Source organism: Bipolaris sorokiniana (genome assembly GCF_000338995.1).
Source record: "Bipolaris sorokiniana ND90Pr unplaced genomic scaffold COCSAscaffold_1, whole genome shotgun sequence".
Lineage (NCBI taxonomy): Eukaryota > Fungi > Ascomycota > Dothideomycetes > Pleosporales > Pleosporaceae > Bipolaris > Bipolaris sorokiniana.
Genome location: NW_006911895.1, coordinates 1,182,583 through 1,199,665, shown reverse-complemented (window position 1 = coordinate 1,199,665; position 17,083 = coordinate 1,182,583). Strand labels below are relative to the sequence as shown.

The window sequence follows — 17,083 nt, the reverse complement described above, 5'->3', positions numbered from 1 at the left end:
CTCGGAGCAAGACTGGAGTTAGCTATCGAGATGCGCAACGACCAAGCGGACGATGCGACTTCTCCCGCGCAACGTGGAGATGGACGAAACATGGAGAGGCGATGAAAAGGCTCCCATGACTTGCAACAGTTGAGAATGGACAAGACGTCTGGTTTCTGCGCTGAAGGTAGCATCATGGGTGCACACGTATGGCCGCATCGGGTTTAGTGCCCCACTAAAAAGATGGAAGTCGAGATTTCGCATTCTGTCGCAGTCGACGATTGACGCCCCGCTACTTTCACGACCGGCAACGGCGATACAGCGCAGACATGGGCGACGATGGCATGTTCCTCAACTTCTCCATCCCGGAAAGCGGCATCGTCGCAAAGCCAACCTTCAAGGGCGGCAACTGGAAGAGTCGGCTCACGGCGAAGAAGGCGGCGCAGAACTGGCACACCAAGGCGACAGCACGATTGAACGGCGAAACAGTACCCAAGAAGAAGGTCGACCATGCCACCAACGTGAACCGTACCGAGTTAGGCCCGCGCACACCAAAGCCTGTCGACGATTCCGACCTGCTCGACCATGGCGACAGACATCCAAAGCGAGCGCGTGTGAGCGGAGAATTCAAGCCGAAGGCGGCTGAAAAGACTGCAGACCCCAACTTCAGGCCGCAGTCGAACGCTAATGCGACAAAACGTCCTGGCGAGCAGCAGAATGCACCAAAGGGAGGCAAGCAGGTCATTTCCTCGCTGTTTACCTACAATCCCACTTCCACCACCAAGTCGGAAGCAACCCAACCACGCGAAGACGATGCGCCCGTCGAACCTTCGAATGCGCCCCTCAGCAGCGAACTCCACACATTCACTTCACTTGGCATGTCCACAACGCTTGCTAGCCACTTGCTCAACAAGATGGACCTGAAAGCGCCCACAGCCATTCAGAAAGCCGCGATAACACAATTGGTCAAAAACGACTCGGATGCTTTTATACAGGCTGAAACTGGTTCCGGAAAGACGCTGGCCTATCTTTTGCCCATTGTCCAGAGACTAATGGACTTGTCGGCGAACATGAAGAAACGGAAAGTCGATGAAAACGTGCAGAGAAATTCAGGCCTGTTTGCTATCATCCTAGCACCAACGCGAGAACTGAGCAAGCAGATTGCCATGGTACTGGAAAAGATACTTGGGTGCGCACATTGGCTGGTAGCCACGACAGTCATTGGTGGTGAGAAAAAGAAGTCGGAGAAGGCCCGTTTGCGAAAAGGAATCAACATCTTGGTTGCAACACCGGGTCGACTGGTGGATCATCTAGAGCATACAGAAGCGCTGGACGTGAGCAATGTCAGGTGGCTAGTTCTGGATGAAGGAGATCGCCTGATGGAACTTGGTTTCGAGCAAGAGATTCAGAAGATTGTTGGTGCTTTGAACCTACGAATGCGCGCGAGGAAAGATGAAAAATCGCGGATACCAGGGCTCCCAGAGAAGCGCACCACAGTACTCTGTTCCGCAACTATGAAGATGGATGTTGAGAGACTGGGTCAGATAAGTTTGAAGGACGCCGTGCATCTTCGAGCTGATCCGTCAGAGAAAAGACCAGAAACAAGCGAGACAAGCAGAGATATCACTTTCTTCGCACCCGCACAGTTGAAGCAATCGTATGCTGTTGTAGCGCCTAAGCTGCGACTGGTGTCGTTGATTGCCTATCTGAAGCGCGCTTTTGCACGAAAAGGCTCTGTGATGAAGGCAATCGTCTTCATATCGTGTGCCGACTCTGTCGACTTCCACTTTGACATGCTCACTAGCGATCTTGAAGGAAAAGAAGAACAAAAGGAGGAGGATAAAGAAGACTCAACCGATGATGAGGCTACAAAAGACGACAAGAAATCCAGCAAAAAGACCAAAGCGATACAGTCAGATCCTACAAAACTCGAAGTAACGAGTGCAGTAGCGCCGATATTATCACCAAAGACACATTCAGTAACAGCATACCGTCTCCACGGTTCCCTCCAACAATCCCTCCGAACATCGACACTCGCACAGTTTGCAAAGAACAAGGAACCATCTGTCCTCATTGCTACCGACGTCGCCTCTCGTGGTCTCGATCTGCCAAACGTAGATTTAGTTATCGAGTTCGATCCTGCTTTTGCACGAGAAGACCATTTGCACAGAATCGGTCGTACGGCGCGTGCGGGTCGTGATGGACGCGCATGCATCTTCCTCATGCCCGGCTCCGAAGAAGGCTATGTTGATATCCTCAGATCTGACCGCAAGGACACCGAGGCGGGCATTCATATTGCGCGTCAAGATGCAGATGATATTCTCAACCGTGGTCTTGTCACCAGCGGTGTCATGGAAAAGAATGCTTACATGGACAAAGCAACAGATCTCCAGCTCGCCATTGAACGCTGGGCTCTGGCTTCCCCTGCCCGCCTCGAAGCTGCCCGCCGCGCGTTCCAAAGTCACATCCGTGCCTACGCTACGCACATTGCTGATGAACGCAAGTATTTCGACATCAAAGCTCTGCACCTGGGCCATTTAGCCAAGGCTTTTGCTCTACGGGAACGGCCTAGCGGCATGAAGGTTCCGGGTCAACGAACTGGTGCTGGTCGTAACGACAAAACGCCTGCCAAGGTCCGTGGCGGAGCAAGGATAGATGGCGCAAGTCGTAAGGCTGTTACTGAGTCGGGCGTGTCGACGAGGAAGAAGGTCGATCTAGATCTACCAGAGGGTCAGGATACGGACGAGGCGGCAAGGATGAGGAAGGCAGTTAGGGCAAAGGAAAAGTTTATGCGTCATGCTGGTCTAGCAAGCGAGTTCAACTTGGGTTAAAGAGGATTAAAAAACTCGTGCCTGATAGATTTAGAAAGAAAGTTGTATTATTTGAATAATTACTCAGCAATGAGTAACATGTCCCATAATGCGTCGTTACCTATGTTTTCCACACCCAGAGAACAATCCTCATCCGCAACGACGAACACACGACTACACATTGCTATCCCAACGCTCTCCACTCAAAAACCCCCCTTCCTACAAAACAACACCCGAACCTTATCCCACGCCCTCCTCACTCTCGCCCTGAACTTTGTCTTCCCTCCAGCTCCCACAAGCTCCCCCCTTAACCCCTCATATTGCTCCTCACTATTCAGATCCAGCACACCGCAGCACCGTCGATTCGCGATGCTAACATGCCCACACCTTATATCAGCACGCTCAACACGCTGGACAGGCAGCAAACGCGCAGTCTGCAATCCGAGCGTCTCAGTCGTGGTGAAGGGGTAGGGATCTGTTTCCCTGGTACGCTGGGTGTAAAGGCTTCCGCTGCTGTTTTGGTTGCGCGGGTCATCGAGGCAGGAGTGCACTAGACCAGAACTGTCTTCACCTCTTATTGGGCGACAGCGGGGGAAGGGTGAGAGTTGGTAGCGGGACTGGGAGAGCTCGGGGCGCTCGTCGCTTTCGGGTAAGGGCCTTAGCTGATGGGGCTGGGGATGCAGGTTCGCGTCCAGTACGCGCAGGAGAGCGGGGATGTGTGGTGTGGGTGGAGGAGATGGTTGTTGATGGGGGGAAGGGGATTTTTGTCGCTCGATGGTGTAGATTTGGAGGGATGATTGGGTTGGAGGCAGCGCGCCTGGAAGATTTGTTAGTACATGCCTAGCTACTTCTTGCGAGTAAAGATGGTAAGGCTTACTTTTTGCTTTGCGGTGTTGTGTATTGTCCTTCACTGGGGTGGACGTAGGAATCGGTGTGCTTGTTCTTTCTACCGTCCTGGCACTACGTCGCTCTGCCTCTGCCACTTCTTTCTCATCAGCTTCCTCCTCACCGTCCAGGGTGCTCTGACTTGGCATCCCAAAAAGCGGCTTGGTAAGGTCCCATTGTAGCTTCGGGGCATTCATCAGCACTGGTGTCTTTCTTCCTTTCTGTGGTCGCAACACCTCTTCTATATCCCTGGTATGGGAAGTCTCATTAGCTTCTGCTTTACGCTGGTGTGGATATGGTGTCTGAGGCCTCGGAGGCATTTGCGAGTTCCTCGCTCTAATTGATCGGCCATCTCCTTTGGAAGAAGTTGTGCTTGCAGGCCGTGAGGGAGATAGAGCGGTCTGATTGGCGAAGCGCACATTGTTGTGTGGTGCGTCTTTGTTTGAATTTTCTACTGGCACGGGCGTGGTGTCTTCAAAATCCCATAGTTTACGATGGAGAGCCTCATAACTGCTCCGTGGTTGGTGGTAACATGAGGATTGGCGTGCAAGTTGCGACGCATCTGGTGGGGTACGTGCTGGGCTAGGCGGAAGGCCTATTCCTGAATCCATGGATGGTCCCTCCTCAAAAGCGTGTGCCGAGTCAGGTGGAGACATGGCGTGTAAAGGTTGGTTAACTGTGCTGTAGGTTGAAGTCTTCTTAGCGCAAACAGGAAGTGTGAAGCTAGCTCTGTCCTGAAAAGTGGTGAAGGGGATGTGGACTGAAATACAGCACGTTAGATATTGGAAAACATGTGAATAAAGTAGTCCTTGAGGTCAACCAAGGTTCTATTCCAACTGCATACTCTGGTTACTATTGCACGGCCGCATTACCCTCCATGTCCTTGACTGGTTTTTCAGGAACCGCATAAATGGGCACCTGACGGCTCGGACTTCCTAAGGGAATCTCTTTTCCTTGCATCGAATTGTCGGATTTCAGAGTATGTATTGTCGACGTGCTATTCGCTGCTTCACCTTTTGCTGGCATGGTGGCCGGCGCTGATTGGCCGTCTTCGGATGGATTGTGGGGACCGTAGCCTGGCAGAAGTGTATCTGGGGAAGCATGATTCGATATGGATTCTCGAGAGGGATCATCGGTACCATTCGCCGTAGTCTCGTCTCGCGTTCCTGTGCGTTGTCCGTCTGCAGGCGTGTTTTGCCCAGAATACTCGTCGTCTGTTTTGGACGTCGCACGTTTTTGCCGCGCTCGTGCAATCAAGTCCTCGAATTCTGTTCTATGCGATTTTGCATACCCTTCGCCGTCGAAGTCCTTCCTCATAATCGCACTCTCCTTGTTGTTCGATTTACCGCCCTGGGTCTGCTCCCACTCGTCTAATTCTTTCAACAACTGCCTGTGACTCTTTCTCAGACTATCATGGGCGTCGCAATTCGAGTTAAAGATATTGATCCACTCTATATGTCTCCTCTTCATTAGGTCTTTGGTGCCCCAATTGGGGATGCCAATTTCTTGTAGCTTTTTCCGCAATGCGGTCTCTTTCATCATAGCATAGTTGAGTTGCGATAATCTTGTTGGCGGAGGCGAAGGGTCTTTTTTTCGTGTCTGTAACGCGGGGAAGGCTGGTTTTATTCTGATAGCAACAATGTCAGTCTCTTGCTATGCAAGGCTATATCTCTGCTAAACATACCTTGGCCTGGTATTACGCCCCGGCGACGCATTTGGCCCAGTGCATGTATCCAGGTGGTTGTAGACTAGCTCTTCCTTCATGCCACGATTGCAGACTGGGCACTTGACCATACCATCCGGGACAAAATCTTCGTCACCGTCTTCGCTATCAGCGACTACAGCAGGCGATGCTGCTCTACCTCCGTTGCGCTGACTTTTACTCCGGGTTTGTCGAGACCGAGTATGCCTGACATTGTCGTCTTCCTCTATATCCGTGTCTTCTATTTTCCTCTTCTTTCTGCGACCGCCCTTGACTTCCTCGTCTTTGTCTGCACGCGCTAACTCCAGCGCTTTCGGCCTCGCCTCTTGAAACCGCATTACTACTTCTCTAACCGCAATATTTGGTGCCAATTTGTCGCTAGAGCATCCTGTCTTGCAGCTCGGACATTTCCCGTCCGAAGCAATACATCTTCGTATACATATCGAGCAGAATGTGTGGGAACAGGACGTGATGACGGGGTTATGGTAGAACTCCTTGCAGACCTCACAGCGCAAGGCAGCTTCGAGCGGTTCGAAGGCAGGTAAGGACGTTTTGATCCAGTCGGTGGAGTCCGGAAGATCAAAGGAAGAGTCCATGGGTCTATTGCAGACAAGAAGCGCCTGGTTTGAGCGAATGTTGACAGGCAGACAAGTTTGGCCGGGATCAGACGCGACTCCAGTCGCGTATGCGTCATCACGTGATGACGCTTGGAAATTAGCTGCTTCTCCCTTGCCACTGGTCGGCCGGGGTTCAGCAGTCAACAGTAGGGTAGGTTGCTTTGTAGTGATATTGCGCCTTTTCACCATGCTTGTGGGTTTGTTATTCCAAACAAGGGGTTGTATTACCTGTGAATACCTAGGCTGAAAAATAGTGTGAGAGAGGAAAGAAGTGTTAAATACTAGCACAAGCGCATCACTTCAGAACAAAGGCAAACATTAATTGTATCTCTTTCATTCTTTCAATCACTGAATAAATCAAGAGACTCGTGGTTTGATAATCATTCTGATTTAATATTCATAGCCATTCGATGCGTTCTCCGCATTGGATCGTCGTCTATCAATCTGCCCAACGCTAGGCAATCACGTTATTTCGGTGTTAGCTGCAGGCGAATTTGACTCTATTGCAAATCCCTTGTGCTTTACCCATATACAATAGCAACTACATTCGTTGCAACTGAAAGTAAGGACGGAACCTTGTCCGTATAAAATTTGATGCGAAGTCGCCACTCTCTGAAACGACATCCTTGCGGCAGCTTCTTGTTTGTTGATTGCAAACCTGAGGACCTTTACGATACCATGCACGAGAACATGCGGCCGTTTTCTTCAGATCCTGAATACAGTACTCTTGCTCTTGATGCCATCGAAAACACAAGTGTTGTCGACGGGGACATACTGCTCAGTGATCACCTTGATAATCTCCTGTGAGACCATACCACCCGCTAAAGCGCCAATATTGTGCAATTCAGCACCGCCAGCTCGTACACTGTTAAACAGTTAGTTTTGTATCTTCCATAGCTGTCCAGATGGCTTCGCATAAAGACTATCTGATAATGAGTTTGGTGTTGCAATGTGTACTTACAGCTCACCCGCATAATCTCCAATCTGTGATCGGATTGTTGCATACTCGTCCTCCTCAATTGAAGCATTCGCTTCCTTGATCAGATCATCAGCGATCTTCAGAGCGATTCCAATCAGCTTTTCCGAATCTGCATCCGGGTCGATTTCTCCGGCAACTTGGGGCGCCCCTCCTAAACCGTCTTTATTGTGCGTCGCAGCAAACTCATCCCAGGCTAGGAAGGCAATGTACAGTGGGATCTGTGAGTCGGGAAATGTGAGTGTCTGAGCTGTGATATGTTAGCTCATCCGTCAGTCTCTTATATCTACGTACTTACCAATCGACTTGGCGCGATCGCCCCATTTAATCTTCTCACCCGCTTGGACTATGTGAAATGGTCGACCGCGCACTAGTTTTATATGCGCTGCGTTCTTGCAGAAAGTCTCAATGTCCTTCTCGTCAATGGGCACACTACGGTTAGCATTGCGCTCCAAAAATCGTACACTCTCCACCACCTCTGCCAGGTCGCGCCGCGCTTTAGATTTGTAGACATTTTGCAACTCGATGTAGTCCGCTGAGCGAGCCTTCATGTCCGGCACGGAGCCAGGAACTGGTAGGACATTGTATTTTGTATAGAACAAGCCAATGGCGTTCGCGATGACCCAGAAGCTTGGTGAGTCTTGGCGAACCAGAAGGCACTCTGGCGCTGTAAAAACTTCCTTGACGGCGCTGCTTGCTTGTGGTGGATTGAGAGACTTTAGAACAGCTGCCACTGCCTCATCGAAGTTCTCTTCACCGCCTTCTGGGTTGTCTGTGCGTGCAGCTTGTGAAACGGAAGTCCTAAACTCTGTCTTCTCCTTGTAAGTCTGTGGCACCTCTCCCCCATGTTCCTTCTTCCACTTTTCTAGGTAATGCAACAGCAGTGCTATCCATGGCACGTGGCCATGATCCTCAGCCTTCATGTTTTCTAGATCGGCCGTCTTCTCGTCCGCATAATGTACTAGCTCTGGCCACGGCTGCAGTAGTCGCAGGTCTGATGTGGTTTCGGGACTAGGGTGTGTGTCCACGATGGGGAATGCGGGGGGCAGATGGACGGAGAAGTGAGCGTAGAAGCCAACCGAGTGGAGGTAAAATAGCGGAATGAGCGCAGCGCTTGCATGGCTAGACAGCTTTACGAGGACATCGGGGCGGATAGGCGCGGTCGCAATGATCAAGGAGTATGGTTGCAGGACGTTAGGCTGTGATAGCCACGACTCGATAGGCTGGGTCCATTAGTCGATGATCATGGACGAACTGCAAAGCACGGTTGTACCTCTGTGATGAAGTGACCCTGTACATCTGGATTCAGCTCCTTAAGTAGATTACACGTGTGTTCTGCACGGAAACCTCCCAAGTGTTGGTCTTCCAGGAAGAAGTTCACGCCTAGATCTGCTTCATTGACGACGGCTGAGTCTTGAATGGTGAAGTCCCCAATGCATGGCAGGACAAGGTTCTTGAGTGTCTCTACACCGACCACTCCCGGTCCTGAGTTTATGAGGAGAATATGGGAGCTCTCAAGCGCAGCTTGGCCTGTAGCTCCCCAGAGGCGTAGCTGACGATCGTACCTATTGCGGTCAGTACGTGTTAATGCTGTTTAGCAGCAATGAGGTGACATACTTCTTCTCCTTGGCAGTTGGACCTTGTACGGGAGGAGGGAGGTCTGCCATTCTCACAGATTTTCTTTTCTTTTCTTTTCCCGGTAGCGGCCGAGAGAAATGACAGAGATGTTTGTTACCGCTGTTAGAGCTGCCAGGCACCGGACGCGCTTGAGCTGTCGACTCGCGCTAGGCGTGACCCCTGCCGCGGGGCATTTCCAATGGCGGGGCACAACAGCGTCATCTTTCGCCGCGCGCCCCATCACCTTGTCACGGGCAAATCATTCACTTCCATCCCCCGGCACCGTCTAGATTCGCTGCTGAACATCTCAGGCTATCAGCTACGTTGTACATCAAAGCCCAGAGAAAGGCTACCGACGTGTGCCGGCTCATGCCCTGGAGACCTCTCCCCGTCTGCACTGCCAGTATAAATCAGCAAGTCCGCAGCATCAGTCATCTCAAGCCTCCACTGCCCCTCCAAAATTTATCGATCCCTAGATTGGCTGTACATCCATCCCGTGCCTACACCACCGGCAAATCTCTTCTACAAAAATCGCTCCATCAACCCGATCCGCCATCTTCAAGGCACTTCCATAATACTACATCACTCAAAACCGCGAATACCATGACCGACACAAATGTCGAGGCTGCCAAACGTGCGGCTGCACAACAGGCCGTAGCGGACCACTTCGATCCGGCAGCCACCCACGTTGGAATTGGATCCGGCACCACCATTGTCTACGTCGTCGAGGCTATTAAGCAGCGATCGACCAACCCCAACATTCTCTTCGTCCCTACCGGCTTCCAATCACGCCAACTGGTCGTTAATGCCGGCCTCACTGCCATCTCCTTTGACAGTCTCCCCGACCACGTCATGCTCGACGTAGCATTTGACGGCGCCGACGAAGTCGACGCAGAGCTCAACTGCATAAAAGGAGGAGGCGCGTGTCTGTTCCAGGAGAAGCTAGTCGCTGAGCGCGCCAGAAAATTTGTTTGTGTCGCAGACTACAGAAAAAGACAGGACCGTCTCTTGACAAACTGGCCCACCATCCCTATCGAGGTCGCCCCCCTGTCTCAGCTCAAGGTCGCCGGTGCACTGAGGATGCTGGGATCAACAGGTCCTAAACTAAGGACGACGCTACTGGAGAAATCAGGACCCCTGAAGACGGACCAGGACTTTTACATCATTGATGCGCCTTTTCCCCCATTGCTTACATCCTCGGATGTAGCAGCGGGTAAAGGAAAGGGTGATGGCACGGACGGTACGTGGGAGGTCAATACCCTCAGCAGGGCCATCAAGGGCCTCACCGGTGTCCTCGAGGTTGGTATTTTCTCGGGCCTGAATGGCATCGATGCACAGGCGCTACGTGAGCAGGATCAAAGCACAAAGACTGTCCGCGGGGGCCAGAAGCCCGTCGCCGTCTACTTTGGTATGCAAGATGGAAGCATCAAGGTGCGCACTATCGAGGGTGAGACATAAAAATAGAGCTGAGCGCGGAGAATTTTGGCCAAACACCGGGCCAAGTGGTAAAACAACAGTCATGATCTACAGAGCAAATACATTTCTGTTCTTCCTTGACAAACTATCTGTAATGACGCACACTTACCCCTTAGCATCTCTGCACACGTACACCAGAATTTCAACATCACAGCAGTTATTGAAGGCAGCACAATCTTTATGTCATGGTCATATCAAGCATGATTCATTCATATCTGTGTCAAAAAGGGTCAAAAAGAAGAAGAGAAGAAAAAGGAGAAAAAAGAAAGAAAGAAAGAATATAAGACAAAAGTCTGCTTCCTATCCTACATTCCATTCCCCCTCATAAGAACAGAGCCAGTCATTGACTCGCGAACAACAAAAGTGTCGCAGAAAGGTAAAAAAAAAAATTGTTTTTCGCGGCCAAGACCCCAACCCCAAGTACCAAAAGTTGCCAATCATATAGCGTTGGCGTGAACGTAACCCGTTTTCCTTGATCTGAACTCCCAAGTTATAGCTGTAGATATACATCTTCAGTCACCAGCTTAGACTTAAGCGAGGTGCAGACGCCTCCTGGGATGAAGATGAGCACGCTTCATGTAGCTCCCCGAGCTAGGCGTAGGGGTAGCAGTGGGCGCAGCTCCTTCAGTCACGTAGACGGTGGTAGTGACGACGACGAGGTCAGTCACGTAGACGCACTTGTATCCCTTGGGGCAAGCGGGCTGGGTAGGCTTGGGACCACCAGCCGATGAAGGGGCAACGGTGATGGTGGAGATGGGGGCTTTGCTGAGGGTGGTGGGCTGCTTGGAGGGGGCTGGAGGGGGAGCAGCAGGGTAGTTGGTGGGCTCCATGAAAGGAGGGCTGTCGTACTCATCGTTGGCTGGGGCTGCGGGCGCATCAGGGGTGGGAGTTGGCTTTGGTGCCTCGGCAACGGGAGCGGGCTTAGCAGGTGCAGGCGCAGGTTGGTACTCGGAGTTTTCAGGCTTAGTCTCAGGCTTGGGCTCAGGCTTGGACTCTGGCTCCTCCTGCTCCTTTTCAGATGAAGGCGCTGGCGTCTCCTTGGATGGCGCGGCAGGCTGGACCTGGTTGGGCATGACGAGGCCTACATCAATGGACTTCTTGGCAGGTGTAAGGTCCTTGCCCTTGTTAGGAGGACCGACCCAGTTGCCAGCCTTGCACTGCGCGCCAATGTCGGTGCACTTCTCTTGCCAGAGCTTGCAGTTCTTGCCACCAGTCGGGGGTGCGGAATCGTAGCATACATCGCTCTGAGCCCAGCAGTCCTCAGCGGCAGCCCAGCATCCCTTCTCATCGGTGTAGGATTGGACTTCCTTGGCACACCAGTTTGCGTTCTCCATGACGCAGCCCTGAGACTTAAGGCCCTTGGTTTGGACAGTGGCGGAAGACTTAGTCGCGCCAGCAGTGAGCTTGGCGACTTTGGGGCCGGGCACAACGTACTTGGTAGCAGGAGTGTTGTAGATGTCAAAGTCGGTCGAAGGCTCGTTGTACTTGACGTGTCCGGGGATAGATACAGTGGACTCGGGAACGAGGTTGCCTGTGCTCTTGAGGAAGATTTGGGCACAGCCAGTGTAGAACTGTGGGTCACCGTCTTTGGCAGCATGGAGAGCAAGAATCTCGGGACGAGCGAGGTAGTCGCCTTGCACAAGGTTCTCGGGCAATTTGACGGACAGAAGACCATTGTTTGCAATGATCTTGTCAGTGCACCATTGCTTGGAGTCAGCGTCGTAGCCTTGGTCAAAGATCTTGAACCAGCCATCACCAGCAGCAGTGTCAGTGGTGGCATCCTCGACCTTCTTCAGGTAGACGGCGCAAGGTCCCTTGTGGCCAGGGTCAAGGCGCTCCTTTGATGGGTCATCGGGCCACTCGCGAATCTCAAAGGTAAGAACGGAACCATCCTGGACGGGCTGGGTGCGCGAAACTCCTTTGGTACCCTGGACATCTAGCAATTTTGGTCAGCCATGGTGCGCAAAGGGAGCACCAAGATAAAGGGGACATACTGCAAGCCATGTCAGTGCTATCAAGACTGCCAATAGGGGAGCTAGTGTGCTCTCCTGAAGGGTTCATGCGAATAGCAACACCATCACCCTGATTATTGTTAGTACAAGCCGCATGCAAGATAACTAACACCATATACCTGAGGCACGCCGTCAACGTAAAAGTCAGTAAAGACAGTGTGGGCAAGGGCAGCAGGGGCCGAGGCCAGGGCCGCAAAAAGGATAGATTGGGTCTTCATGGTATTGGATGTTCAACAGTTGACTTGAAGGGCAGAAAACAACGTGTTTTTGGTAGTGACGCTCGAACTGAGGTTGCAAGGGTTGGTCACTAGGACTCAAGGTAATGAATGAATGTGCCGAGCTAGCGACAGTGAAGGAATGAAACAGGCCACAAAGAGCCTTTGAAAGAGAGACAGGCAACAAGTTGGATTTTTGAGTCCTTGTGGGATGAGGAAAGGAAGAGTTGGGGATGACGGGGCCTTTTTACTCCTCCATCACACCCGCCACCGAGCCTAGGCCGGGTGATGGGCATGCGCGGATGAGTGATTTCCACCCGGTTGCTACCTGCGGGCGGCGCATGCCTTGGCACCCTTGGAGGCCCTGCGACACGTCTGCCGGGCATTGCAGCGGAGTGTTATTATTTTCCTTTAGGAGTGACGCTTGGTTGCGCAGGATGCAGTCAGCCTCGAGCCCTGTCGGCCACTAAGCTGAGAGATGAGGTTGTGCTTCTGAAACATGAAACACAAACGAAGACTGTTAGCGAGCGACCTAGTCTACATTCCGCAATGGTTTGCCCGCTAAGTGGCGTCCTTGCAGACGACGCCAAGTCAGGTACCAGGCCTCTCATTTCAACTCTCTCGCGCCATCGCCCCTCATATACGGCCATCGGCAGCCCCAAGGCGTGTCGAGGCGCCGCTTGTATACCGTCAGGAGCGGGGGCGGTTATCGATATGGAGCGGCTGTGTTCTCGAGCCGCGCAGATCCAGCCCCAGGGCGCGCGCTAGGGACTTCAGATTGCTATCGACTTTTTTGGTTCAGGAGGTCTCGTTATAATAACGTGGCGCTTACAGAAGGGGAGCCCACATCATCGCTGCTCAGGCCGACTCTCATTTCGCCAGTCCTCCCATCGCAAAGATCCGTTTGTGACGCTAACAGAGAGGCCCGTTCTCAAATTGATTGCTACCCCCGCTTCCGACGGCCGTGTTGAAGGCCAAATTTGCGCCTCCTCCTTTGCTCGATCCAAAAGTAATGACATCGCCAATCCCCTCCTGAGTCCTTGGGCGCAAACAACGATAATCATGGTTTCATTTCCTTCTACAACATGCGCCTCCAACTCCGGGTAACCGCTTGCTTCGTTTTTTCTTTCCCATATACATGCAGGGGTTGGCGCTCGTACTGCCCTTCACCCTGAGCCGTGGCGCCGTATTAACTAAACGCTCGACAACGTGGACCGTTGGGAGAACGGCGGATGCAAACGTTGATTCTTCTAGCAGCCCCTTCAATATCCCATCCTCGCACGTGGAACCTGACATGTCGAATGCTCGTAACACCCCACCGCACCACTTATTCCGAACACCAAAATAACTCGATCTTCCGGTTTCCCGAGCCGCCGAGCATTCGGGTAATCGCCCAAACGTGGTTACGCTCGAAAACGGGTCTCGCCGCTGCAAAATCTCCAGATGTAAGCCACGCAAATGAATCCGGATCTGTGCCACTATCAAAACTGCAAATTCGGCCATATAACACGTGGTTCCCTACTGCACCTCTACGGTAATCAGGAAAAAGATTACATTGACTCGGAAGAATAAATGACTTGACTACTCAGCCATACATGGGTGGCTTGTACAGTGATGTGTGGGGCGCCTGCTGGTATCCATTGGAGACGCCGAGAGGTATGTTGGGAACAGGCTTTGGCAGACCGTTCTCTTCTTCCTCTGCTCTGTCTAGCACACCTTTGACAATTTCCCTAAAGTCCGCTGCGCTGCGGAACCTCGGCGGTATCTCACCGTACACGCCGGGCCTCACAACCCTTCGAGTGGCCCACTTCACATCCGTCACCTTGATCCCATATACGTCTCGAAATGATAATTTGCAAAAACGTATCTCCACTCCCTCCGAGAAGGCCACGCCTTCACGTTGTTGGTTGAGACAACACACTATCGCTGGTTCAAAGCAATGGTGTGCATACGTAATCCCCATCTCGTTGAGGCCTCGTTCAACAGCACTAATCAACCACCGACTGCCTCTTTTGGTAAGAAAGTGCAGCTTTTTGGAGTCGCCCAGTGAGTTGGTAGGTAATTGGCGATCGTAGAGAGATCTAGACTGCTGACCTGCAAACCGCACAGTGTTCATGTAACGGTCTAGCTGTACAGCGTCTGTAGGATGGAAAAGTGGATCCCATGGAAGTGGCCAGGTGCTGAGGGATATCAGGGGTCCCACGAGAAATCCTTCGGACAATCTTAGTTCGTATCTCGGTCGAGGGTCGAGATTGTATGTTGGCCGCCCCAAGGATATCACTGGGATTGGTGTGGTGCTGGTAGATCTGACCAATTCGTACACACTCTTCTTGACATTTATCATCAACTTGTTCTTCTCCACAACATTTGCTGATGGAAAGATACTCGTCGGGTCAAGATTAAGGTTGAGGGTAGCCTCGATGCGCCTGAACCCGAACAGCCATTGATCGATGAGTATTATCTCAGTTGCCACTCGTCGGGTACGTTCGCTGGTCGCTCCATAGCGGCCCATGGATCCTTCGTAAGCAACACTGTAGGCGAGCATGGCGTTTGCGTGTTCTTGAGTATGTAAACAAAGGTCTCCTAGCCATCGCGCAGCAGCTATGTCGCCATCGTCTAGATTCTGGTGATAGAGAAAGGTCCCATTAAAGACGCTTTCAAAGTGCCCCTTTGCCTTTGAAAACTTCCCTGTAAATGATGCGCATACTCCGAGCAGATGTTTGAGAATGCGACGATCAGGTTGGGTACCAGATATACACCTCTGTCCGCGGTCGACAGCTGCTAACTGGTCCTCTAGATGCTTTTCTGCATTGACAAAGTCGTGGCGAGCCCATGCAGCCACTGCCTGATGAGCCGTCCAGTTGAGATCTATCGTAATAGATGTGCCTTCCTCGAAATATGACGGGGGCGCATCGCTGTCCAATGGAGGAGCAGGAATAGAGGGCGTTTGTGTTCGAGAAACAGGCGATGATGTAGATAGCGTTGTGTCAGGGCTTTCTGCATTCGTCGCCCGGAGCAACCCGCTTGCATGAGGAACTGGCACACGTCGAATTGGAAAGGTATTGGATTGAACAGAGGGGGTGGTAACCGCTGAGCGATGTGGCTCTGCATACAGCGAAGAGTTATCTGAATCAGTATCCCATGGCATGATTGGCAACGATGTAACAGAGTGCGCTTGTGAAGTCACCGAAGGAGTTGAGCTCATATGAATCTGTGGTATCGGTGGGCGGGGTATGGGAGGAGGCGTTCTTAATGGTGGTGACCAACTGCTCTTCATAGGCGTGACGATTGTGGGCATGTCCAGGCCACTGGATGATTCTCCAACATTAATTTCAGGAAGTATCGGTCTGAGATCTTGCGACATTGAGGAGTATGGCTCATGCTCCGGCCGATCCTCGAGAAGTCTCCCTTCGTTCACTGCAGCGACGAGCCAGTCTACAATGACATCGCGATAGCCCAAAGCTTGCTGCTGAGAGATGCCGACATCTTCTAAATCGCGGATGATCTGGCGCCATGCCTCGTCGTCATCTTCAGTGTCATTTTCCAGGGCGCCAGAAGTGAGTCGCTCAATCGAACTAATGCTTTCTTCGCGATGTCCGCCTCTATAATCCTTTTCCAGTCTCTCCAAGGCCTCTAATATCAGGACCTGGACATCGTGTATCAGGGAGGTATAGAAGGTGTTGAGCATCGCCACGCTCGCAACAAGCCGCTCGCGCAAGTTTCGCAAAGTTTCTGGGTCAAATTTAAGACGGTCCCAAGCGCGTTTGCTCTTTGTGTCAAGCCCATTGTAGTGCAACAGGAGCTTGTCGAGCTCTTCCAAGACCCCGATGCATGGCGCATACGCCTCGATAAGTTGCTGCTGCTTACTCTCCGGTATCTTGTCGAACTTGTCTTGTATGTCGTCGAGGAGATTGGTGAGACTGCGTGTTTCAGTTGTCAAGGTCTTGTACGCTCCAGGACAGTCGCGGCCTGCGTTTCGATTAGCATACTAGAAGTTGCGGAGCTGCCAATCGACTGACAGTTCTTGTATACCCTCCCCGCCAGTTCGCACACTTTGAGTACGTCTCCGATACTGATTCCAAAGCTCATCATGCTAGCTGATGGAATGGGTCCACGCCGTGCCTAGAAAACAAATGAAACGCCGCATCACTGGACGCGTCGCGAGGTACAGCTGGGTGGTTAAATCATGGACGGGGCTGGAAGGCTTGTCATTGTGGCTTGAAACGGAGGATTTGATTGGGATTGGGGGCGGAAAGTGCTCATGTCGCCCAATGTTGTGTGGTCACACGCATGCATGTGACCAAGCTGTAATGAGAAAACGTGTTGTGTAGCCCCATTGCGACGTGTTTTTTGCACCGTCTTAGTCTCGTAAATGTTGTGCATATTCAATGCCAGAGCGCCTGTGTATATCATAGCGGAGCGGAGTACAGTGCGACCCACAGCTGCCTGGATTGTCACACATTCACGACAGGAGCAGCTTATCTAAGCAAAGCTTCGCCTTGGAGCATAACCATTCACTGGACGATATCCTAGTAGCGCTACTCCAGACTTACTAAAGATTGCACACCAAAGCGGCATTGCTGACATTGGGGGCGATAACGATGTTGCACCATTCGTGCAGCGCGGTAAGCCACCAGATACGGCTCAGCCTTGTGTCCATCAATCTTTGAAGGAACCTTTAACACGTGCCCGTAGTGTCTGGGGCACAGAGAGATTATACTAGGCGAGTATCCGGCGGAACATTCATCTGACCACTCGCATTCCTTTCACGTATACATCTACCCGACCCAGCCA

General features: G+C 51.9%; 6 protein-coding genes across 6 annotated transcripts; 2 read left to right on the top strand and 4 right to left on the bottom strand.

Moving 5' to 3' along the window:
- Window positions 1-269: 269 nt before the first annotated feature.
- COCSADRAFT_32113 (uncharacterized protein) lies at window positions 270-3,163 on the top strand. Its single transcript, XM_007696013.1, has one exon. It carries the CDS (start codon window positions 309-311, stop codon window positions 2,808-2,810), a length of 2,502 nt encoding a protein of 833 aa, XP_007694203.1. The 5' UTR covers window positions 270-308; the 3' UTR covers window positions 2,811-3,163.
- A 1,363-nt stretch (window positions 3,164-4,526) lies between these two features.
- On the bottom strand, window positions 4,527-5,972 carry COCSADRAFT_76992 (uncharacterized protein; the record flags this gene model as incomplete). The annotated part of the gene is made up of 2 exons (XM_007696531.1): window positions 4,527-5,327; window positions 5,355-5,972. 2 exons carry the CDS (start codon window positions 5,970-5,972, stop codon window positions 4,527-4,529), a joined length of 1,419 nt encoding a protein of 472 aa, XP_007694721.1.
- Window positions 5,973-6,359: 387 nt separating this feature from the next.
- Window positions 6,360-8,702, bottom strand: COCSADRAFT_32111 (uncharacterized protein). The gene is made up of 5 exons (XM_007696012.1): window positions 8,587-8,702; window positions 8,243-8,534; window positions 7,268-8,192; window positions 6,955-7,219; window positions 6,360-6,858 (listed from the first exon to the last, which is right to left on the bottom strand). Exons 1-5 carry the CDS (start codon window positions 8,634-8,636, stop codon window positions 6,699-6,701), a joined length of 1,692 nt encoding a protein of 563 aa, XP_007694202.1. The 5' UTR covers window positions 8,637-8,702; the 3' UTR covers window positions 6,360-6,698.
- A 487-nt stretch (window positions 8,703-9,189) lies between these two features.
- COCSADRAFT_76898 (uncharacterized protein) lies at window positions 9,190-10,044 on the top strand (the record flags this gene model as incomplete). Its single annotated transcript, XM_007696530.1, has 1 exon — window positions 9,190-10,044. One exon carries the CDS (start codon window positions 9,190-9,192, stop codon window positions 10,042-10,044), a length of 855 nt encoding a protein of 284 aa, XP_007694720.1.
- A 274-nt stretch (window positions 10,045-10,318) lies between these two features.
- On the bottom strand, window positions 10,319-12,407 carry COCSADRAFT_209447 (glycoside hydrolase family 61 protein). The gene is made up of 3 exons (XM_007696529.1): window positions 12,194-12,407; window positions 12,057-12,144; window positions 10,319-11,998 (listed from the first exon to the last, which is right to left on the bottom strand). The coding sequence occupies exons 1-3, from the start codon at window positions 12,290-12,292 to the stop codon at window positions 10,593-10,595; spliced, it is 1,593 nt and encodes a 530-aa protein (XP_007694719.1). The 5' UTR covers window positions 12,293-12,407; the 3' UTR covers window positions 10,319-10,592.
- A 1,467-nt stretch (window positions 12,408-13,874) lies between these two features.
- On the bottom strand, window positions 13,875-16,381 carry COCSADRAFT_21603 (uncharacterized protein; the record flags this gene model as incomplete). Its single annotated transcript, XM_007695878.1, has 2 exons — window positions 13,875-16,258; window positions 16,309-16,381. 2 exons carry the CDS (start codon window positions 16,379-16,381, stop codon window positions 13,875-13,877), a joined length of 2,457 nt encoding a protein of 818 aa, XP_007694068.1.
- Window positions 16,382-17,083: the final 702 nt, after the last annotated feature.